This window comes from Tympanuchus pallidicinctus, unplaced genomic scaffold (genome assembly GCF_026119805.1).
Source record: "Tympanuchus pallidicinctus isolate F22 unplaced genomic scaffold, pur_lepc_1.0 scaffold2, whole genome shotgun sequence".
Lineage (NCBI taxonomy): Eukaryota > Metazoa > Chordata > Aves > Galliformes > Phasianidae > Tympanuchus > Tympanuchus pallidicinctus.
The window spans coordinates 33,471,493-33,496,195 of record NW_026294721.1 but is presented as its reverse complement, the minus strand read 5'-3'; the positions used below and the strand labels follow the sequence as shown (position 1 = coordinate 33,496,195).

Below are 24,703 nucleotides of genomic sequence, written 5' to 3'. Positions count from 1 at the left end.
CTAGCAAGTCAGTAATGGCCCATTCATTTGCACCTCTGTGCTCCCTTACCATGATAGATGACACTGCATCATAAGAGTATTTGTTAGCACTTGTATTTTTCAGTCTTTGTTCCAATCAGCAGGCAGAAAATATTAGCTTAAAATTAGCATTAGCAAATGCAGAAAACTGTTCAAGATTCATGTACTGTACCTCGACATCCCTGCTTCTGGCAACTTCAGCAAAATTTTCTTGCTGTTCTAGAGTTTTATCCACCTTGTCGTCTGTCATGCAAAAACATCTTAACCGTGCTTCAATGGGATCATGTGATTTGGCAAACACCACAAATTTGGCCATGTAGGGGACGCAGATAATCTCTCTATACACTTGAGAAGCAAAAGTAACAGACTCTTGTGTCTGTCGGCAGTCAATTAACCAAAATCTGTAAAATAAAATGACGAGCTGAATAATCAACACAGAAAGATTTACACAACAAAGTTATAATTTTTCCATTGTGGTAGCACAACTGTCTCTGCATAGTGTGAGAACTGCCTACTGCTAGGGCACATAAATTACTAGAAACCTCAAATCATAGATATATATTGAATGTAGAACATTACTGAAGATGTGGATGCTGAAATTCATGTCTGAAACTTCAACTTCCACTACAGGTCTCCTTGTGCCAAAAATGATCCAATTCTTCACTGAAAGCTACAGGAGCTTTAGCCTTTCTTTCTTTTCAATTCAGCCCAGAAAAACATTGTCCAGCAACAAAAAAAGGGTAGAATTTCTTTATACCTTCTTTAAGACAACTGAATTATTCTTTTGTAAAGATAACTCGCTTTCACTTAAAATAATTTTTAAAGATTGTGAAGATAATTTTAGATAATTTTATTTTCTAAATCCCCAAACAGAAGCAGAAATGCATCACTCAATTCACAGTAAGTAGCATGTATCGCTGTCTTTCTCTGATATCTTATTCAGTTTCTCTCTGCAGCTGATGACATTTCTTTTAAATAAAATTCTCTTTGTGGGTGGAAAGTATGGTTGTGTTTGGCACCTGGAGGATGAAGAAGGAAGTCATGAGAGGTCAAAGCCACCTCAGAAGCTGATATAATCTACAGGGAGCTTATCACTTACTGTAGATTACATGACGTTATAACATACAACACAAACCTTTCAAGTCTGATTTCTCTGGTCTTACTCATCTGCAGTTGAGTAATAGTACATATCGTGCTGTGCTTATCTGTAGAACTTTTAACAAACACACTGGTTAAAAAACAGAGCCTGACGGCTTTTGAAGAGAGAAAGCATGTTTGGTACATGAAGGTTGTTGCACACTGATAGTTTACTTTCTTAGCATGCGGGAGAACTACGCTCTGCTGGACTCAAACTGAAGAGACTACATTCTCTGAGAAATCACCTTTATGCTCAAATCATTTTTCCTGCACACAACTGGCTAGGAAGCCAAAGCAGACACTAAATTAAAACAATAACAACAACAACAGGCACCACACAAAAAACCTTGCAGTTCAGGTAATGGAAAACATCTATGCCTCAGAGTCTGCATTTTAATTTACATGTATTTTAGACTAAAGTATCTGTTTCTCAAGCTCACTTCAGAGAAAATTTGTCTTACAAGCAGGGAAAAAAATCTGCATTATTACTGATTTAATTAGACATAGACACATTACTGTAACTAGCAAACAGTTGGGTACCAGCTGGTTCACAGCAGGGCACAAGGCTAAAAAAAAATAAAAATGGGTAGATGCACTTTTAGATGAGGGCATAAGTCAAGAAATTCAAGTTAGTTTGTCTTCAGCAAAGAGGGTAATTCTCTGACTGGTATGAAAAATCTAGTTTCTTCAACAGCATTTAGAATCACATTTGGGTTAAATACTATTGAACATGCATCTAGATAACAAAGTAGATGTGAAACTCATTGAAATTTCTAAATTAGACTCAGGGTACCTAACGCTACAATAATAATCAATTGTAATGCTATCAGTGAGATTAGGAAACACTCACTACTAGGGTCTCTAATGAGCTGTAGTTCTATAAATTGTCACCCTTGTTCTGGCTGTATTTCATGTGCAATCTGCTGGGGACTTCACAGTTTCAGAGATTTTGAACTCTCAGTCCCCAAATCTGGATCTTAAATTAATCTTTAATTTCTCCCTGTAGAACACTGCAGATGATAGCAGATAACAGTTAAAACAGTTTAAGATCTCCCTCTTGTGGCTGTAATTATTAAAGAAAAATGCTTAACTGAAAAGAAGTGCAGGAAATGTGGATAAGCAAAGCATTGAACTTAACAGGCCAGAAGTTCTGAATTGGGATGTCTAGAAAAATAAAATTTCATTTTTCCTACTGTTACAGTTACACTGTAGATTGGATTGCAGGAGCTCAATTCATTTTAATGTAAAATATATTTAATTAAATCTAATAGTAGTAACTGCTGTGCCCACTGAATGTTTACACTGAGGGAAATTAATTGCTTTTCATGGGCCTACTCCTACTTTCAAAGTTATCCAAGTTTCTTTTTAACAGTTTGCAAGATTACAAACCCTAAATTTAAAACTTTCTAACTTTAAAACTTGTAAAGTGTTCTCCAAATGTATTCTCTGTCATAGAGATTTTTTGGTAAAAATCATAGACACAGTAAAAACTAATATACTCTTTTAAAATAAAAACAATGAAATTCTGTTTGACAGCTACCAGAAAGCCAGCAGTTGAATCTCATTACAAGAACAGATGGTTGGAATAGAATCTTCACGATCACAGTTTGGTACACCTACAAGGCTTTCTGCTCGATTTCTCATTTGTTGGATATGCTGAGAATCTTTTATAAGGTGTATAATGAGCTTCCCAAACAAGGCATTTTCATTTCCATGAAAATTATCATGTTTCTGCATCTGAGGGAGAAGAGAGAATCTAAACCAAACTAGATTCTTCTGGTTATCTGAAAATTGACCTGTCCCTCAGATTACTATTTTAAAAAGGAGACCATGTCATTAATTCATTTCTGGGATGATGGCAGGTGCTAACTGAGATGAGAATGACATACTCATTAATTTCTTTCAGTTTGTATGGACTGTACTGCTGACAGCTCTCACACATCCTGCCTGGAGTAGGAGCCTTGTGGCTTCTAAAATAACTGGTCGGTTCATTCAGGGCACAGTCAAAATATCTATGCACCTTCAACTATACTAACTGAAATTGTTTAAAGGAAATACTGAAACAAAATACAGAGGAAAAAGGACATGCATGTTAAAGTAACACTATAAATCTTGTTTTTATAGGTACCTCGCAGACACATTTGTTGTGAAGGAAACACATTCATTAACAAATGTCAGTGGTGTTGTTCCAGTGATGTCTTCCCATTGGGCAGGGGTGGTTCCTCCTGAAATGACAGTGGTGTTTAAAGAAAGAAAAACAAGCAAGTCTCCAACCTTCTTGCTACAAAGGTGTAGCAAGCTAATTAACACCTCTGCTCTGGAATGACTCACTAGCACATCTTAGTGTGTAATGCACCTTAAAACACTGGGATCATCTTTGAAGTCAGTTTGGAAATTGACAAAGATGCTTGATGATAACTTTTAAACAGAATAAATGCATGCAGCTAATTGCTCCCTTTTGAATGAAACTACATATGGTATTAATCACTTCAAAGCAAAGTAAACTTGAAGTGTTTGACTCTAATATTTTTCCTCTGATGCACACTGCCACCTTATGTCTGTACCACACTTACTGTGCTAGGCAGAGCTTTTTGGTACTCAAGAAACAGAAAGTGTGTGAGAAATGCAAACACCCCAACCCCAAACTGTACAATTCTGTAATGTCTCTCATTAGCCCAAATAACAAATTGTATTTCTACTATAAACTAATTGATTAGGAAGTAGTGTACTTTTACAGCCTCTCATCTCAGTCAGGTTTTCACAAAACTTTCCATGTGTATAATCAGTTTAATATATTTACCCCATGATGACTCAAAATTTCAAGAAGCACATGAGAAGAGAAACCTTAGAATTTTCAACTTACCTGTTATGCTGCATAGTAACCTTAGAGTGGGTGTGTCACCTCCATAACCATTCATGATCCCATCACTGGAGGCCTTGGGGACAGGAATTGTCATCGTGATGGGTTTATGGAACTTCCTCCTCCTGGGCTCCAGTGTGACTATAGGACTGAAGGTAGCCTTGTTGCCCAAAATCTTCTTTATAAGTTCAGTATGCATAGGTTGAGCCTTTTCAAAGCAAAAAACAGTAAGAATAGTAACTTGAAAACAGAGTACGTGAGGAGCTGGATCTGTATATTGCTGGAAACGTTATAGCTGTTCCATTAGATGGCACAGTTTCCCTGCAAGTTGACAACTGACTGTCACAGAGAAAGGGAGTCCTCTATTCAACAATTTCTTACACCTCACTCCTCCTGTTCCTATTGCCTTTCCTAGCACTGTCATCACTACCAGTTTAATGCATTTAACCTATAGTAAATATAATCCTGCTGTTAGGTTGTTTTGTTTTGTTTTCTCCTGAGGACAAACTTTACTCAGCTTTTTACAGAAGACTACAACAATCACAGTAGCCTGAGCAAGGTAAATGGTGGATCCATTCAACAGCTTCAGCAGGAAGCAAGGATGTAGGTGGGGGGGTGTGGGAACCACCTCTCCCTTTCAGTAGTGAACAACTTGGTGTTTCTTCTGAGATCATATAGATGGCTAAAAGACAAGAATCTGCATAACTAGAATACTCAAACCTTTATAACTTTGATTTTTGCAATGAATTTTAGTAAGCACATTGTAGGCAACAATATACAATACAATAAGCTGTATATGGGTGACTTTACAGCCTGAAAAAAAACCAACATATATATCCTTCTAATTGTTTCATTGTACCTGGAGGCCAACACGAATTCGTTTGGTTAAAGCCCCTTCTGGGAAGACTGCCTGCACTTGTGGTACAACAGTGCTGCTCAGCACACCCCCCTCAGGTCCAATAAGGTTGCTGTCCTGTTTGATTCGAGACACCACTGCAAAGTACTGAGGGAAATCACGAGTGATGATGCGGCAGATACGTTTCTTCTCAAGCTCTTCTGGTGTGTCAAGTACTGATGCAAAAGAGAAGATGGTCAGGAAACAAGGTTTTCATAGAAGCAATACAGAAGATCTCAGCTGTCACAGTTTAACTAGTACTTATAGAAGTAAAATGAAACATCTCAACATTTTAAGCTCAGCTAAAATAGAGAAATCAAAAGAGGAATATACACATTCAACAACTAACTGAATGAAGTTTAAAACTCATAACATGTTGATAGCTTGCTCCAAATTAGCAGGCAAAGAAGCTAAGAGGAGGACTGGTCAGAGACCTTTTCCACTTAATGTTACACTAGAGTTTGGACTTGCAGTAAGGACACAGAATTCTAAATCTAAGAAGTATCAGAGTATATGTGAACCTTTAAATATGCAAGTTGGCTCATTTTTATTAAAAAAAAAAAATCCATCAAAATCTCAATTCTAGGATCTGCAGGTCCTAGACAACCCCAGTCCATTCTGTTCTCTCAGTAAACGAGTACCCATGAGTGACAGTTCCTCCCACACTTGTAGCTGCTTGGAAAGGATTAGTATGATAATTGCCTTGTTTTGGAAAGATATTTGATATGGGAGCTTTTTGTTTAAAACTGTGAAAAGAAGCAGGAAGATATATAACTTTAACATCTATTTTCAACTTTACGATGAGTAGATTCAGTCTACTTCAGTAGACCATGCAAGAAAAGCAGTGCTTCTGCTAGCAGTGTTCTAAAAAATGATTGTACTCCAGTATGACTATAGCAAAGTATCTGGAGTGTATGTCAAAAGTTCTCAGAGTAGACAAAACACGAGGTGCAAAACAGAAAAGATGGTAAAATGTTATTGTTCCAAGTAACAGATGTAGTAATGCAGGAGCAGAAGAAAAAAAAAAAAAGCATCGCACTGGATACCTTCATCCATCCCATTCAGGATTTCATTTAGTTCATCCTCAGTGTATTCACAAAAATGTTCCTTCCAGCTGTCCCCGTTCTCACTGCGCAGGATCACCAGTTCTCTCTCTTTCCCACGCAGAGCAGCAAAATGGGGAATCTCCACAATCACAGGCCTGGCACAGCAACACAGCGCATTAAATGCACACGGGAGAGAGGAAGAAACAGGATTAACAGCAACTCTATTCAGTCTGCTACAAAGTGACCTGGAATTCTACCCATTCTCTGGACTACTTTTGCATAATCCTAAACTAAACATCACTAACACACATTAGATTTTCACAGGGACCCAGTAAATGCTGAAGGACAGATTCAAAAGTGCATTCACCTCTTTCCACAGTGTGAATGGTATTTGGCTTAAAGAGAAATTTGAGAATTGTTTTGCAAATTTGTTCAAAACTCATCCTCATTTTAGTTGTCACTACTGTCTGGGTTAACCTGTGCAACTTCATTTCAAAGAGAATCTACTGTAATGCATATCAACAGTGGGACAAATTCTGATCTCACTTATAGTAGTGCAAATCAGAATAACTTCATTGCAATCAGTGGGCAACTGTGCCCTGTGTCAATTTTACTTTAGTTGTTCTATAAGTTCCAATGAGTTTATTCTGGATTTGCACTCTGGGAGAGAGAAAGGATGTCTGAGAAGATAATCTAGGTTTCTATTTATGAACAGGAGATAAGAATTTGCCTTGTCTTACAAGCAGATGTCAATATAGGTATCAATATATGTGTGCATATATATTTATATGTATCAAGTAAATATACACACATGTGTACATACAATATATTTATAAGCACATAAAAATACATACTTTTGAAAATAAGAGAGAAAATATAAATATATTTGTATATACAGTTCTCTAATTAGAGTACCCACATAGGTTACCATATACATAGCAAATGCCATCTGTTCTATTATACTGGTGGTATTTAACATGTATCTTACTCCTTAGTACTTGAAAAAAAAAAAAAATCCTAAATTTACAGTAGATTCTTTTTCTTGGTCACAATCCAGGTTGCTTTGCTACAGACATCAAGCACATAACTAGGAAGATCTCATGCCAAAACAAAAATGAAGGCCACAGTGCTTTAAGAAAAAGATACAAACATACCACTAAAACAAAACCACATACCACAAGGGTCGAAAATGATCCACTAAGGGTTGGGTATACAAAATTTCAAATCATAGAAAGGGACAATATCATGTGCACAATGACACACACAAAAAAATCATATTGCAAAAGGAGAAGAATGAGGAGGTCAGCATCCATCAATTTGTTTCAAGTCTCTCCTACCCAAGGAATTTGGTCCCAGGAGGCCCCAGCTGAAGGATTCGGCTGACCAAGCTTTCTCCCTCATTAAGTGGGGGAGGAGCCGTAGGCAGATGAAGTTTACTGAGTACATCCAAAGCAGCAGTGAAAGAAAGAACATAAATAAACTTTATGTATTTTTTTTTGCCAGAATGCCAGTGCCACTGTCTGATCCACAGAGTGGAATTAGGCTCTACACTGAATAAGGTTCCATCCTAGAGATGCCAATTCGGTGATCAAAATCAGCAGAATGTGTTTAATTAGTTTAGGATCTCTTCTTGCTCCAAGAAAACAATGGGAATTTTTGCAGTGAACTCAATGGGAACAGGATTTGTATCTTGCAATGCATCTCTACAGTCAGTACAGTCATTTCCTGATCTCGCTGTCAGTACAACATATACGAAAATGCTTTCAGGGAAAGCTCTGAGAAAGAATAACACCCTGCTGTACCCCAATCTTTCAGATGAGACATTCTCGTTAGACAGAAAAACCATTAAAAAGAAGGTAGGAGAGATACTCAAGGTTGTTTTATGTGTGGGAAGACTAAATGTGACAGCACAATATTTCTTCTGCTCTTTAGATTTTGTTCTGCTTCTTTTTAAAAAATGACCAAAGAGTGAAACAAGTAAGGGGTACAAAGCATCTCATTAGCACACTTGTTTATTTGTGATATTAACAGGTATCCTAGCTGTGAAAAGAAATGGCTGGCTTGGTCTTCATATTAAATTCTCAGGTGCTCCAGAACTGCTTTTGCTTTCTTATCAGATTAGAGCAGCAATGAAGTGGTCAAAACATGCCTCTAGTCTGTTCTTCATTCACACTACATATAAAAGCAGTGGGCAGTTAAAAACTGCTAATCAACTTTTTTTCTCTGCTTAATCTCAATATTTCAGAAAAATCATTAACAATGATAGTGGCTCTGATAGCTGCCTATTACGACAGCATTTTAAAGACTCTGATTTATTTTGATGACTTTAAACCATTGCAGTTTATAGGGTCACTTTTTTCAATTTCTGAATGAGGTTGTTTTTTACTGTAATAGTAGGGGTTCCGTTCCTTCGGTCATCCACTCTTGGACGCCACAGCTGACATGGAGAATATTTAGTAAGACAAAAAAAAAAAAATGGGTAATTGCTGCTTTCAGCTGAAAATTGCTAAAACAAGTTCTGCAGCTGACACAAATCTGATCTTTCTATGGTTTTTGCAGCATAGGACGAAATAAATGACCTGGAATTCTGTGGTTGTCCTACTACTTAATTTAGCAATTTCAAACCTAGAAAAATCGAAGGTACTGTGCTTCCCTGATAGCCCAAACTTCTGATAACACAACACAAGCTTCTCAGATATGCAGCTGTAACCTGTGTTGTATTTGAAGCAGGCTTCACATCAGTGCTGTGCTATTCACACCTAATAGGCAGATTATTTAACTATTTGTTAGTTTGAACATATTTAAATATACTATGAACAGCCTTTTCTGGCTGCAAACAGATTTTCCCACTAAAATATTACAACATTTACTTAGTAATAATTAAGTCCAGGAAAGCATTTCAACCTTAGTGCAAGAGGTTAAAAAAATCAGTTTGCAAAGGAAAAGGCTTAAAAAAACTTTGTGCATTGAAAACTAACTGAAGACTTGCATTTCACACAAGCAGTCTGTTAGCATATATCAGAATAATCTTTTTCTGTTCAAATCTTGGAAGAGGAACCATTTCAGTGCAACTTGCAAACATGAAAACATACCGAACGTTTTCCTTTAGGCCACATGGCACCCCTTACCCAAGAAACTGGGCCCCAGATGGTCCCACTTCGATCAGGCGGCTGGCCAGGCCTTCCCCTTCCACCATGGGAGGCATGGTGGCCAGTCTGTGACGTTTCACCAAGCGGCAGGTCACTCGTGTTGGAGCAGTGCATTTCCGCGGAGGAATAATAATTCTCAGTCCGTTATGTCTGCAGCCCCTCATGGCACCCCCACGAGCATCCACCATGAAACTAACTAGGAAGCTGAAAAATCAGGAAAAATTATTAGATTCAAGAGCATATCAACATGCCCTGTGATTATGTTTCGCATACGTAACAAATACAAATACAGCTCTCTCTCTAGGAACGCATGATTAGAAAAAGCCTTTCTCCCATGTGAAGCGCTAAAGCATGCTACGATCATTTATTACTTAAACTGACAACTAGCATCTAAGAGTTCTCCACTGAAACAGTCTTACATTACATTGCTGCTGTTGGTAGAAGTACCAGCAGTCACTGATAGATGTGTGTGAGCTTTGGGGCGTTGGAGTGCACACACGTCTATATATATTGGAAAAAGGTAATTGCAAATATCACTACTGTGTACGTGTGAGCATCTATAATGCAAAATTGGCATTCTTGTACGTATTTTACAAACTAGTATATCTTAAAATAATTTATTTTATTTATTAAAGCAAGTTCTGAACGATTTTCAGATTAAATTCTCCGATTAAAAAAAAAATCAAATTTCATTCTAGAGTGTGTGGACGCAGTTCTTAGAAATCACTGAAGCTATCACCGATTTATGTCAAAAACTTCATTTCTTTAATTTTAATCTCTTATAAGAAAGAACTTTTCCCTTAATAATAAGATTGTTGAAAGATATGTTTTAAGGTAGGAGAAAGCACTACAAAAAAAAAAGTGACTGTTTAACACTAGGTTTAGAGACCTCATTTTTTTTTCCTTACCCTGTGGCAAGAGATTATTAAAAAAAGTTAAGAATAAATTAATAAATAAATAAAAATAAATTATGAAAAAATAATGGTGGATAAGATGTAGAACTAATCAAAATCCTTGATTTATTAAAGAAATAATCCTCCATGCCATTAAAGAATGAATTTCAAACAGAAGTGGGGATGGGACTGACAGCATGTCATTAACGCTTGAAGACAAATTCGGATTTTGTTGAGCTGACAATGGCTGCCAGGTATTATATAGGAGTTTTACTTATGGATTTTTGTGTTTTTGTGCTACTTTGCACATCAATACTATGTCCCAGTGGAAACCTTATAGCTACAGGCAGTAGCACAAGATAAATTCTTATATCTTTTTCTTAAGAGAGATAAAAACATGTTGTGGAATTTCTTACTGGCTGAACTTCCTGTAGTTCCATATATAACCAAGAGACAGATTTTGAAAGATGTGCTACAAAGATTAGGGAAATTCCTGGGAAAAGTATAGAACTACTTCAATTTTTTTACTGGTACATGACTTGGAATCATTCCTGATGCAGAACGGGAATGTCAGGTTGCTGGAAGTGAAAATTAGAGTAGATGAGACAGAACGATATCAGGCCTACTTCTAGACACTAAAATAGAATCACCACAGGGGGAGTCGCAGAAATGCTACTGAAGGACCTGCAATAGAGAAAAGCCCTTATAGTGTGAGTTACAAATACAGGTATTTTTCCCACTGTCCCCTTGACCATTCTGTGCAACAAACATTGCATCCGTTCAATATCCACACAGCTACAAGTAATTTCACATGCTGTAAAAACACAACACTCAACACACACCGTGCAAGTCAGAAAAATGGATGATGGGAAGGAGCCACAAGTGCCAGTCAGAAGCACACCATGCACCATGGATGCCAGTCTTTCTCACACATGCAGTCTCCTATTCTACTGCCATTCATATACCTCTAGGTTTTGTTAAGTGTAAAAGTCTGGGTAGTACAACCATTATCTCATTCCTTAGAGGTTGGTGTTTCTGTGGTTTTAACAAGGGGGAAAAGAAAGAAAATGAAAACATTTTATGGCTTTGATTCTCTGGGGATTAATTTAGAAAAAATGGGAGTTTCCTTCACAAAATACATACTTCATACATTTTAAAGCACAGATGAAAGAAGAGCTTAACAGATACTAAATGCTCAATTGTTGCAATAATGCTCTGCAGTTTGCATTGCAATTTTCCTTTAACTGTATGAAGTGGTGTCATCAAAGTGTTTTGAATTGTATCAGAGAATCGCTCCAATTCTCTATTAAAATGGATACTTTAATAACACTGAGTTCTCAAAGAAGAGATTCACATTTCAGTGCTAATACTATGAGCAACAGAAATACTACCCCCCTAATTACCAGAAGCTGATGAGTACACTTACTGAATTAAACAAGCATTCACATTTTTGATTGTGTAAGCTGTCAGGAATACAGCGTTTGTGATTCATTTATTAGTCATTATTGACATAATACTCAAGATGGCATACATTAACAGGATCATCTTCCTTTTCTGTCCATCACTGAAAATACCAGTGTTAGTTCACCTCTCTGTCTTATATCCACTTCAACTTATCTCCCTGTGGCTCAGCAATGCCAAGAACACTGCTGCTAGAACACTTCACTGCTAGAAGAATACATACACACAAAAGAGAAGGGTCCAAAGCTAAGAATCTAATAATCTCACTTCTGACCATAGTAATGGCTTCTGTTCCTTATAGTATGATGCTTCTTTTCCTCTGCACCACTCAGACTTACTTAAAGACAAGCAGAGTGCAGGATCAGTAGTGCTTTCTCACAAAGCACATATAACACAGTCCAGATAACTACCCTATGTAGTGTATGACCAACATAAAATCTGGATCAGGAGTAGTCTTTAAATTCAAACATCGGTAAGAGCCTGGTATTTAATTCCCCCCTCCAGTAATAACCCTGTGTTCCCACGCTGCAATACTCATAATACAGACCAACTAAAAATCAAACATGGCATTTCTCTTTAGTACACTCTTGAGATGTAAAGCGATAGCTGTGTGTGTTCAGTCTTTAATTAAAGTTGCAACTATTTCTTTCAGTTTAAGTTTACTGAATTTGTCTAGCAGCCAAAGCACATCAGAGCAAGGTCTCTCAGTTATCTGCCATTGAAAGCAACTAGCACTTCAAAGAGTGGAAGAACGGGCAAAGGTCTCTCAAAGTAGGACACAAAGATAATAATGATGATGAGAAAAAAAGTCAGATATTATTTACTATAAAAGCACCTGTTTCTATCATACAGAATATCTAACATATTTAACAAATAACAAGATAAAATCTAGCAAATGTGGAATGTTCATCACAGTATATAGCAAAAAAATATATTTGTACTGTATCTCTGAAACAGACCCCCAGATGAAATGGGAGATTTCTGAAGGGTTCCATGGCTTCTGGCTATATAGCAAATTCAGGCAAACACAGCCTAGTGTGAAGACAGCAGAGAAGGAATGGTGCCAATTATTATACAAAAAATATGCAACAGCTAGTACACAAAAAGCAGCTATTCACCACTGTGAAATTTGAGGCAAACTGATTTTGAGGAACTAGGAAGAGATAGCATTAACACAGTACAAAAGAAAGCAAGCAAAGGGGAAAAAGTTCCCAGTTCAACAAGCCACATCTTAAGAGTCTGAAAAGACAGCATACAGCTGTAGGATTTCTAGAGCTGACAAGAATGTGGAATTATATTCTTTTTTGCCTTTCCACCCTGTTTCTTAAGTTTTTGCTGAACTCATTTTTTTACCCATTTATTTAGTCCAATTTATTTTAACCTTTTAATTAGCACAATCCACATTGGTTTGCATATTTATATGCAGTAGAGTTAAGAAAATAATTTATAACAAAGTATTTTCTGAATCATAGCAGCATCCTTTTCCATTTACTTGCTCTATAGAAAGGCATCAGGACTGTGATGTTACTGTTCCAGGACTAGAAAGTCTTTGTTTTGAGGGACTGTGTGTATCAATATCAAAGATATTCATACAAAACTATGGATGATATTAATAAAACACACTTTCTGAAACACATGTGAGAGTGGAAAAAAAATATATGACTAATATAAAGAAAAATTAATATTCAGATTAATTATTTGCTCCTTCCTCGCTATTTCTTCTCTCCCTAATGTTTCTTCTACCAGAAGTAAAGTGGCAAGACTAAGGTAGGAAGAGATTCTTACTCAAAAGAAGAAACAAAACCAGCAGGAACACTGGCAGATATTAAGCCACCACTGGAATTAGTGGTACTTTATCACTGTAAGTTTCTAAGGTCAAAAAGAAAACAATAAATAGTACTGGAGTACGAAAAACCCTAACACCATATATACTTCTTCTGGTCATGTGAGCTGGACATTGCAAAAAAAAGTTACTTTGGACTAAACACGAAACTTTACTTCATCGCCCAACTGCAGAAAGAAGTACAAGCATCTATGTACAGAAAATGAAGATAAGAGGGGTGCTTAAAATGAAACACAAATAGCTGTGAAGAGCCCAGAATAAAAATACAAATAAAAGAAAGAAAAAATGTTAATAGGATTAAAGGGCATCAGAAAGCTCTTACAGACTTTCACCAGAAAAGGAGAAGAAAATGGCATTCTGAGAAAAATTAGGCAGATGTATGCTTCTATGATAATCTATTGTAGTTTTAAAAATTAGAAGAAGGGAAGATAAAAGAGAAGATAAAATGATAATAACAACAACTTACAGGAACTCCACAGAAATACAATAGCTACAATTTTCAGAAGGGCTTAAAATGGCACAATAGAGGAAGGAAAACATTAGCAGGGATTAATACAGTTAAGGAGAACTGAGGTAAAACTGAGCAGATGGAAAACAATATAAATAGCAAAAAACATTTGGGCAGTTGAAAATGTTCCTGTGAGTCATTTAAAAGGCAGCCAAAATCAATGAACTGATTGATCAAGCCATAGAACAAATTGTCACGTAACCTTCATCAGAAAAAGTCTACTTTAGAGCACATTTTAAATGTCTTTCCCATGATAGCTAGATACTGCGGAGGCATCCCTCTTAAGCATTAACTTTGAATTATCTTGACAACTCATTGCAAAAAATGGATTTTAACTAAGTGATAATTCAAAATCAAAGCCAATTAAGGGTTAAAGTGGAAGAAGTTAAAATCTGTGTGTCAGAACAAGGCAAAAATGACACGAGCTTTGTCAGTACTTGAAGTCAAGACAGACTTACTCAAAGTTTTCATTTCTGACATCTTTAAAGGTTGAGATAGAAATGATGTGTGATACAAACATGATATTTACGCAGTCTTGCACATGGGACTGATACTGAGCTTTCCTGTGACTTAGCAAGGTGGAAGTGAAAATATTAGGGCTTTATATAGCCAAATCAGTGAAACAAATTACCTTTGAGGAAAAATATTGCCTTCTCTCTTTTAAAGAGAATGAAGGAAAAATCAGGATTTGAAAAATAATAATAAAGCAATTCTCTTCAAGAAATAAAGTATAGACTGCAAGTGATGCTACACATCTTCTGGTTAGCAGTTAATCAAGCATTACCCATTCACCTCTAATTTAGCTATACCTACTAATAAATAGTACAGACCAGTTAATTTCCTTTAATTCTAAAGCAACTAAACCTGGCAAATACACCTGGCATATGTCATACTGCTAGTTAAGGACATATGGAAAAGCCCCCTATATCTTTCAAGCCTTCTATAACAAAGCAAACATCAGTGAGTTTTCTGATGGCTCCACTTGAACAAAACACAATCTATGCATTGGATTTATCCACCTCATACTGACAAAAATTACTGTGATTTCCAATAATGCGTAAATTTTTGTATTTCACATCCCATCCTGTGTCATTATTCCCTCTCCCATTTTTATTCATATGGAATTAGCGCAATCTTATTTTGTATCTATGCTCATTTAAGGGATAGAAGATTACAAACAAAAGATGGATATGTCAACACTAGGGTGAGAGAAGACAGATACTGTGTGGTTTTTAAAGAACCACTTATGTAAACAGCTTTGCAGAAGAGTCACGCTTCTAGGTAGCCGTAAATGCAAGCGTGTTGGCGGCACTCAACACACTTTTCACTCTGCAGAATCATTTGAAGAGCCATGCAAATCTAGCAATATGAAGTATCTTTCTAGGACAGGCAGCACTTCTAATACACACAAAATCAGTATAGGCAAACTCAATATACCATTTTCATATGCTCAGTTCAGATATGATTATCCTTTAAACTAACTAAGCAGGCATACATGCTCTCATCAGGTAGCAAGATACAGTCAAAAAGCTACAACTGGAGCACATCTATTGTAGGCACATTTGAGAACTTTCACGTGTATGTTAACTTTATCAAAGACAGTGGGAAACAAGGAGATAGCAGCATTCAGTGTAAGTCGCAGTGAGAAGAAGCAGAAACAGACATCAGGGTGCTTCAGCCATTGTAAAGTGTTCAGCTGGAGAAGGAAACCCATAGAACTGAAACTAAGAGAAAAGGCCTCACTCCAGCTCTCACTGAAGTCAACAGCAAGTTAATCGACTACCTCATGTGCTTTTGATCAGGCTGCAGCTATGCCATGTGTAAACAAGGCAAAATACACATTTGAGGAGGACAAAAAACATGATTCTACACAAGAAACCACTAGAAGTAATAACTCTTTCTCTTTGCTGCATTTGTCAGCTCTGGAGAGATTGAATGACATCACCTAAAAACATGGTTCTGTAGTTTGGGATTTTATTTAGCCACTTAATTTTGCATAGCTGAATATTTTTGAAATCTTACGCTTTTTCCATGATTATGTTAAAGGAGATGAAATTTTCTGTCAGTAAACAACTTGTTTGCTAAGTGAACATAATGGGAAATTACCACTTCAGGTCTCCGTGCAGGAAGTGATGTGTCAGTGATAAAATCACTGCTTGACACAGAAAATGCACTTGGTACGAACAATTAAAAATATGGAGTCCAATTTCATTTCTTTCAAATACAGCACTGCTATTCTACTGGTTCCAACAGGGTGGCATAATTTGGAAGATATGGCATAGGAAGTGGTTCTGCAACATTCTTTATACAGTGAAGAGAAAAAGCAAAAGCTAACTTTGTGAAATGAAATTTGATACTAAAACCTATTTACAGTTTGCCTTGCATTTTTTGTGGGTTTTTTTTTTTCCTTTCTTTTAATAATATTCATCCAGATCATTGATAAAGAAAACTTACTGTTAATTAAATCAAGGGTTAAAACAAATTAGAAATGCATAGGAAGTTTGACAAGGCTGTTTGCAGCAGACCTGTAATGTGCCCAGCATTTTCTCATATAGGGTATAACAGCAGATGAGAGAAAGTGGATGCTCAGTCCCAAGAGAAATAGGTCCATGTGTAACTGTTATAGACAGAGAGGGTTTTTTTTTTCCTCGTGTCTAATGTGCACTATCAAAACACTAAAGCAGCCTGAAGTGAGGTAAGAGAGAAGGATAAATATGGCAGATGAGAGGTGCAACATGTTAAAGAAAGAAATTATGCAGAAGTTCACCTGCTGTTGTCATGATCAAGACATGGAGAAGAGCATCTGCAACAGAATAGATGGTTTAACATCAAAAAAGTAAAGAAAAGAAAAGGAAAAGTAAATGAGTTAAATAAAATACTGAAATACTGGAAAAAATGAAACAGATTTCTAAATTAAACACATGAATATATATACTGCATGCATATTCATTACAGGTGAGAAAGTAGAAGGAGGTATGAAAAGTAAGGCTACATAAACATCCTTAGTTACAAATGATTACTACTACAACAGTAGTAAAGCTAAAATGCTCTGCTTTCTCTATATATATTCTCAAACTGGAAGTCAGATACATAAAATGTAAAGTTAGAATCTGAGTAAATCTTTCAGAAACAGACTATAGTTGGTGTCTGTGAACACATTTAAATTTGGACCACGATATATTAAAAGTATGTGTCTAGACTATTTCCAGGCAGTGTTTCTAATAACACAGGCAATCATGATTTTCTATTCTTTTAATTCCCTATGTATGTAATCTATTGTTCCTTTTCAACATGTTTATTGTCCTCCTTTTGTTCTCCACTACAGGATGACAAATTTTAAACTTTCAGTTTGACCGGTTTAGACTCTTAGTAATGTGTTATACGGTCAGTTAGTATTCTGATGTTGCTTGTTATCATCTGTATCTCTATTGTATTTTCTTCCATTGACAGAGATTTTCTGTTAATGAAATAAACCCCATTTTACTTTATTGTGACTTCCTGAATAAGGCTAGAATACAATTTGAAATCATTTAGGTTTTCAGATTTTAGAAATGACTATCAGCTGGTAGCTGCCAGGTCCTGTTTCCATAACTATTTCTGGGAAATGAATGTCACATTGGGGAAACAATATTATGGATTCAAAATACAACACTCAAAATATATTTTGTTTACCTTGTTAGTAAGGATCCAGTCTCCTTTTTTGCAGACAGACAGCTAAGAATGATAATTGACATTATTTGTCACAGTACCAGCTACCAACTCCCTTGTCTTTCTCCCTTTTTCATTGATGGAAGAAAAAACTTCCAGAAAGGTAAATTTAATAATAGCCCAGCTATTTAATTTTGTCAGATATAAATACTGATACACTTGAAACACCTATTAGTCAAATACGTTAACAACTCCTTCATCAAATTAAGAAAATAAAAACAGGTATTTTATTGCAAGCAAATTAAGAGCTGGAAAACATTTAGTGCTATTGTGTATCTTGCTCCAGGACATGGAAGCAAGCTAATATCAGCGCAACATCAACACAAAGCTCCTCATTCCCACTGCCACATTCTGACAGCATGACAGATCTGCCTTTCTTCTTATGTACAGTATCTTTATGTATTAGCCAGGAAAATTCTTAGAATCTAATCTACAGAACTAAACTGGGAGATCTTGTTCACTGTATCACCTGAACTGAAGAATGAAAACAACTTAATTTTGCACGTTACATATACCTGAAAAATCTTACACTCAGTCTTATCTTTACCATTTACACTTAGCTACTGTGTGTGATAGAGACCTAAGAATACCATACTGACTGACAAGAAATGTCTAAATGCTGCAAGTGAAAAGAAGCCATTCAGTTCAGCATTTTTTTTTGCCTTCCAAATTAATGAAAATATTATGTGCTCTTGCGCAGTAGAATACTGTGAGGTATCAAATTAAAACTGTGAAGCATATTTGCATTTATGTAGGTGTTAGTTCTGTCTCCCATAATGCTTCAGCAGGAAATTATGCATAACACTCCTTTTATTACCAGCGGAGTGATAAAATGCCACCTTATTGAACATTCAGCATCCAATCTTCCTGGTATGAAGACAAATCCTTACCTTTGCTGAATTTGTAAAATCAGATAGTTTTATCAGAAGTAAATCTCATTTGCTAAAAGGAAGTTTAAATGCAGAAAATTGTACATTTTCCTTAATCTAACGTATTAAACTATTCAGAAGTGGTTAACTGTGTAAAAATGACTAGGAAATGTTTATGTTGAGACAGTGGGCACCAAGAGTGTTACATTTAATAAGAGAATTGTTTTACTGTTTTTGAAACAGCTGCCAAAGACTCTGACCAAGGATTTTGTCTTTCATGTCATACTGATGAACTCATCAGCATACTGAAATAACAGTTACATTTAAGTTTTAAATGGATAGTTGAAACTTTTTCTCCCTCAGAAATATCAGACCTAGGAGAAGCTTTGGTTAGTTATGCAAAAATTGAAACATACACCTGTGAGCTTTCATACCCAGAGAGTAGTTCTTTTTGATTGGATACATTACACTGTAATCCACAGAAACACTTCTCTACAATAGGAGGTTGGTAAGAACTCAGCAATTTGGAGTTAACCACTGAAGTAGTGCAAGGAGAGAATAATATCAATTTTCTCTCAGATTGCAGAGAACACAAGACAAAGATAATCTGTGCCAAATAAAGCTTTGTCCAATACTTTGCTGATGTGTTAGTTCATAAAAAATGTGGTCTACATTCAATACATTTCCAGTGTCTTGAGCAAAAGCAAGGGCATACTCTTGCTTATACCTATTAGCAATGTTTATATAGTGTTTCTTTTCTGGTACGCACTACTTCAGTGCTTGTACCCAAAACATAAGCAACACTGCTCGTTCCTAATAACCTATCAATAATAGTATGTATCTAAAGTGTGTAGGTGATGGAAGGAATATAGATGACAAATAGATCTGCTTTCTTCCAGTTAAGTGACTGCAACAATCATGCACTCCATTCTTCTACAATAGTTTCACTTTTTAAAAGGGGTCTTACAAGCATAACTACAGTAGGCAATCTATTTTCATATAAAAGATGCACCCCAGCAGTTTATGGTACCTTGAATAAATCTAACATGATAATTTTGATAAATCTAAGTCAGACAAAAATGAAGTGTTGTACAGTCTTTTCCAAAGGCTGAGTAATTGTTAATATAGATTACTTTATTACAGTATTTAGAAAATATATGAAAAAAACATAATTTGTGTGGTGCTGAACTTCACAGTTGCATACAAAAATGCAGAGAGTTGTTGCTCTTAAAATCAGATATTCTTACCCTAAGAACAGCATCCTTGTCATAAAAAATGATCTAAACCACTAACATTTTCTTTGATCATGAAATAAATTTTACTCATCTCGAAAGAGTTCATCCTCTGCAATCACTAGAAAGACCTACCTTGCTGTAACTGAAAAGAAATACATCCTTTGGAAAAAGGCTGTAAACCATTTAGAGTTAGAATAAACACAAAACCAATTTTAAAGCTTATATCTCAGCATTGATAATAACATGTACACTGTACAAGTTAAGCATAGTCATTTCATTTGTTAGTTATGGAGCTCAAAAAGCATATCCAAACAACACTGGCTACATCCAAATAACCTACTACCAGCTAACAAACTCCTCATATATGCCATAGATCAGTCAATTTGCACTCTCAGTTATGACAACATTGTTCCTCTTCTAGCCCAGAACTGCCTGCTATTCAGATGGGACTCTAGTATTATCTTTGAAAGATATGGACTGCAAACTAATTTGATATTAATGCAAACTAATTTGAGATTAACAAAAAATCTTTCATTTTGTGAATTCCAGCCATTCTGCATATTACATAGCTCCACAGAAATATTTTTGTATTGCATGTTGTTACTAACTCATCTGCACATCTCATCAAATTTCTTGGCACAAGTATCAAACTCAGTGTAAAGAATAAAATTACTCCAAACACAGTAAGCAAGAGAACTTAAATGCATGCACAGATTTTGAAGCCAACCATGATAAGCTTTATTAGTACGAGTTTGACTGGGCCAACATTTTGACCTGTCTTACTATATTTCAATGGTTTTAGCTGAAAGACAAATGCTTAGAGAAAGTCAGTTGTGAAAACATATGTATACAGTGGCCAAATATATGTAAACCATGTAATGTTTATTGTGTTTGTCTATTACACACTTTGTGTACTTTAAAGTCCTCTATGTTTTTGTTGTTGTTGTTTTGTTTTGTTTTTAATTAATAATTCTGACAAGCACTAGAGTTTGTGTTTACATACTTAATTAGCACAGAAAGTACTTTGCCACCAAGACTGATGAGCCCTGTGGCTTCAGTTATTACTAACTCTAAAAATGACTTTTTCCCATAAAACTCACACAGATGCACATGTGTATGTGACAATTATCTTATTCCTCTGGAACTTGACAGAAACCTAACCTGCAGATTTCAGTGATTTCAGTGGGTAGGTAGTCTTGGTATTCAGAGTTGCCAGAACTTAAGTGATTGTAACAATTCAATGACTTCTCTAGGAGAGGATGAATTAAAAACAAACAAACAAACAAACAAAAAACAAACAAAAAAACCTCTTAGTTAAGAATCTGTTAAAACTACTGCCATTGCAAGTATTCTGTTTCTTTTTCCCTTTCTTTCTTTCTCTTTTTATTTTTTATTTTTTTAATTTTAAGACAATACTAATTGATACACTTACCCTGAATGAATGGGGCTGGAAGAAAGAGCCACATTATCCAAGTTTTCAGGCCCCCAGCTTAAGCGATATGAATTCCTTTCTGCTTCTTTGGCCAGAGTAGTTACCTTGGTAAACCAAAAAAAATGTGTTGTTTGTTGGTTTTTACTACAATTAACACCAATGAAACAATAAGAAGATGCATTTTGCATAGTACTACTTGCAGTGCTTGAATTTTTTTCAGAAGTAAACAAACTATAGTAGCAAAATGATATTAGAAACCCCTTACTATAAAATTTTACACTTGCCCAAAGTAATCATTTCTGTTAGTGGTCCCACTGAAATAAACACTGTGATTTATCAAAGTGGCATTTCCTAAATAATTTTTTCTTAACTTAAGGTATGCTTCAGGATAGTACATTTGAGGACAGTGGCTTTGAGTTATCAGATCACTCAACTCTTGGGCCCAATGGCTATTAGTGGGGTAAAATGGAGAACATCATTGTCTTTGTCCTATATTCATACAGCATAGTCATTTATTTTGGAATAGAGCTTCATATTGCATAGTATAATATGACATTAAGTATCAACTGCAATTAAAGAGGTTTATATTACAAAAGATAAAGCAGCACACACTGTATGTTCTCTGTACAATTTAAACAGTAATTTTTGTGTATTTCCATATTTGCCCAAACAAAGTGTGAAGTTAAGAGAATGTGCTTACCTGCTGGCTAGGGATTACAACAGTGTCGTCAATCATGGCACTGTCCCTCAGATAGGAGGCATGGCTCAGTGTGTGAGACCTGTCTGAACTGAAGGATCGCAGGCTGGTAGGTTGGTAGGATGCCATAGCAATAGATCAGCAGTACAGATGATGTTGCAAAGGTGTGATGATAGATAAAGTGGGAGAATGAAAAAAAGCGTGCAATTAGCAATATGATGCAGCTTCCAGGGGGAGTATATAGTAGTCATGAGAGGGGAAAAATAGAGCTTTACAAATCTGTTAAGCTGTTTTTCTGACCAGAGGCCACAGAGCATTCTGACTGACTTTTATTCATTTCGAATGCAGAACCTAGAGATTAATCTAGGTGATTTACAGTTTACTTTATATTCACAAATGCTTTATACTTGGCTTTGTGGCATGATTATTTCCTTAATTAAAAGAAATACAAATTCCTTTTAAATAAGGCTCTTTGGAAGCGTTCTCTCTTCTGCTACATACTGCAAGAAAAACAGAATGCTAAATCCAAAGAAAATCTGAAATGATACTTTCTAGAGCTTAGTTATGATCTACTCTAACCCCATTAAAATTTTAAATGAGTAAAGCTTGATATTGTCCCCTGGAAGGTACACACAGCAAGGTGAATTGTGGCCAGCCACAAGCTTCTGCATAAGACAAATTCTTCCTCTGTATGCCAACAGCATCTTTAGAGGCAATCTGAATGTAAGCACTGTTTTCTCATTAAGTACATACAGCTCCACAGAAAACTGGTTGCTGTAGCAATAAGGGATGCAAGGCAGTAAATAAGCTGCTTCCAAGCACTGGTTCAGAATTTAACTGCAGTATTCACCAGCAAAAAGCCAACAAGACAAATAACACACCACAGAAAGAAATATTGAGGTAAATGGAGTTTCTGCTATCATATACCACTAGCTTGGTGTTCTATATGCATTCACTAGCAGGAGCATCTAAAAGTGACTTTTAAGAGTGGATCCATCATCTTTAGATGATGTACGTGCACTTTGTGATATTGTTCTGTACTCTGATGAATACAGTACATGTAACTAAAGGAAGTAGCCTTTTTTTCATGGCTTATACATCCATGAGTACTACTCATAATGACTAATGCCCTGGATCAGTACAGCAGGCATTTATTAATGGGATAATTAATGGCAGGATAATTAATTTTCATCCGTTAGCAATAACAATATCTCAATTACATTGTGGACATGATATTTAAGTACTTAAATGCAGATCATGTCAGAAATCAGGTTTTACCATCTGGTTCAGACCAATCAGCCTTTTGGAATAATAGCTAACTTCATTCCCCCACACACACCTTCTTTAATCCTTTTTAGAAGAAAATGATAATCCTATTTTTATTACAAATACCTAACCCTGTAGAATGATCGACTCTATTATGACTGGCAGACACCAATGGCCTACTTAGCATAACAGATGGACTATACAATACTGAAAAACAGATAAGCATTACACAAATATCAACCTTAGAAAAGTCTTGAGAAAAACAAAATGCCCATCATCAAGTAATGTCTTTTACATGTCATGTAATGTCTTTCCCCCAGACAAGTAAAAGAAGTAAGACAGGTTAGGCTGATATTTGGAATATTTCTGGGATCGTGCATTTCTGGAATATAATTCTGATTTCATTAAGACAAAAATTATTTTGATTATAAGTAGTTCACCCTGTCTGCACAAAATCATTCCAGAAAAATACAATGTGAAAGGGACTCTTGACAGAAGGATATTTTAGTTAAACATTTTAGTGTGAACTAGGTAGGCAGAGTACATGCTGCTTACTCATAATAACAGTACTTCAATGAACATTTGTTCTTTGGGTGGAAAATAAGCTCCAGTAGCAGACCCCATTTGCCAACATTTGACTTTTTCCACTTCAACACTTGACAATTTCAGAATTGCTTTGCTGTGCCATGCAATGCTGGAAAGAAGTTCACCAGCCAAACTGTAGGTTCTGCCACTCAGTTAATATAATGTGTAATATTAATCAAAGGAAATATGTACTAGAATTGATAGATCATCTGTATGGTGATTTTGTCCATGTTCTATAAGTGCCTGACATTACTTCTACTACCACTACAAGCAGCCTAGTACATTTCCAGTACGTAATGCATGTTACCTCCAGTAAACACCCAATACTTCTGAGGCATGGACTTCATCAAAAGAGAAGGTATGCACAAACATGACTGAGGTCTGCAATAAATTAATTTTAATTTTCTACTATTAATTTCTACTGTTTATTTCAAAAGTAGTGTTCAGACAACACTGCCCCTCTTCTGTGCGCCGCACCAGCTGAAGGAAGAACAAAGAGTAGTTTGTTTGAAGTCTGTGATTCTGAGATCTACAAAGACACTGTCTGAAATGTCAGTCCAGTTAAGGAAGTGTAGTGTAATCACACAGAAGCACTCTCCTCAGCCACAGCAAGTGAACTGTGAAACCCAACAACCCAACAAAGATTTTACCGCATGCCTTGCCTGTGTTAAGGTATGTGCAGGCATGTATCATTCACCTCTCCTAAGCCCTGAATGAACCCCAGATTGTATCCAGAAAAGGAAAGCAGTACACTCTAGCCAACTTTCTAGTCTGGATAATTAGAAGACCACACTGCACTACTTGCCCATCCACTTGTTCATCTAGACAGATACCTCCAGTAATCTCTAGTCCAGCTGAGTGTATCTATCGCTGTGACAAGTGTATAGTGTTCCAGAAACCTGGGAAAATAACCTGGTGTCATTGAAAAACAGTATAAATCAGCCTTGGAAATACCTCACTATTACAGACTGAAGAGTTTCCTCATAGATATCATGGACAAAAGGTGGAAGGCATCTACACTGAAAAGGAGTATATTCAAATACTGATTAACTCATATGGCCTTAAATGGTTGTTGCCCTCCATATCCAAAGAGGGAATCCA

At 36.1% G+C, this 24,703-nt stretch overlaps 1 protein-coding gene across 15 annotated transcripts in view; it reads right to left on the bottom strand.

Annotated features, from left to right (window-relative positions):
• Positions 1-24,703, bottom strand: part of ANK2 (ankyrin 2) — a 175,876-nt gene that overhangs the window by 32,714 nt on the left and 118,459 nt on the right. For 10 of the 15 annotated variants that reach the window (XM_052683271.1, XM_052683273.1, XM_052683277.1 and 7 more), the window contains 8 exons: positions 21,755-21,857; positions 21,055-21,158; positions 9,085-9,309; positions 5,957-6,111; positions 4,875-5,086; positions 4,019-4,223; positions 3,284-3,380; positions 191-419 (listed from right to left, as the gene is read on the bottom strand). In XM_052683271.1, the coding sequence (XP_052539231.1) occupies positions 191-419; positions 3,284-3,380; positions 4,019-4,223; positions 4,875-5,086; positions 5,957-6,111; positions 9,085-9,309; positions 21,055-21,158; positions 21,755-21,857 (1,330 nt within the window). Of the gene's footprint in view, positions 1-190; positions 420-3,283; positions 3,381-4,018; positions 4,224-4,874; positions 5,087-5,956; positions 6,112-7,293; positions 7,393-9,084; positions 9,310-16,577; positions 16,614-17,482; positions 17,525-21,054; positions 21,159-21,754; positions 21,858-24,703 lie in introns of all 15 variants that reach the window. The other 5 variants (XM_052683282.1, XM_052683269.1, XM_052683272.1 and 2 more) reach the window with 2 other exon arrangements.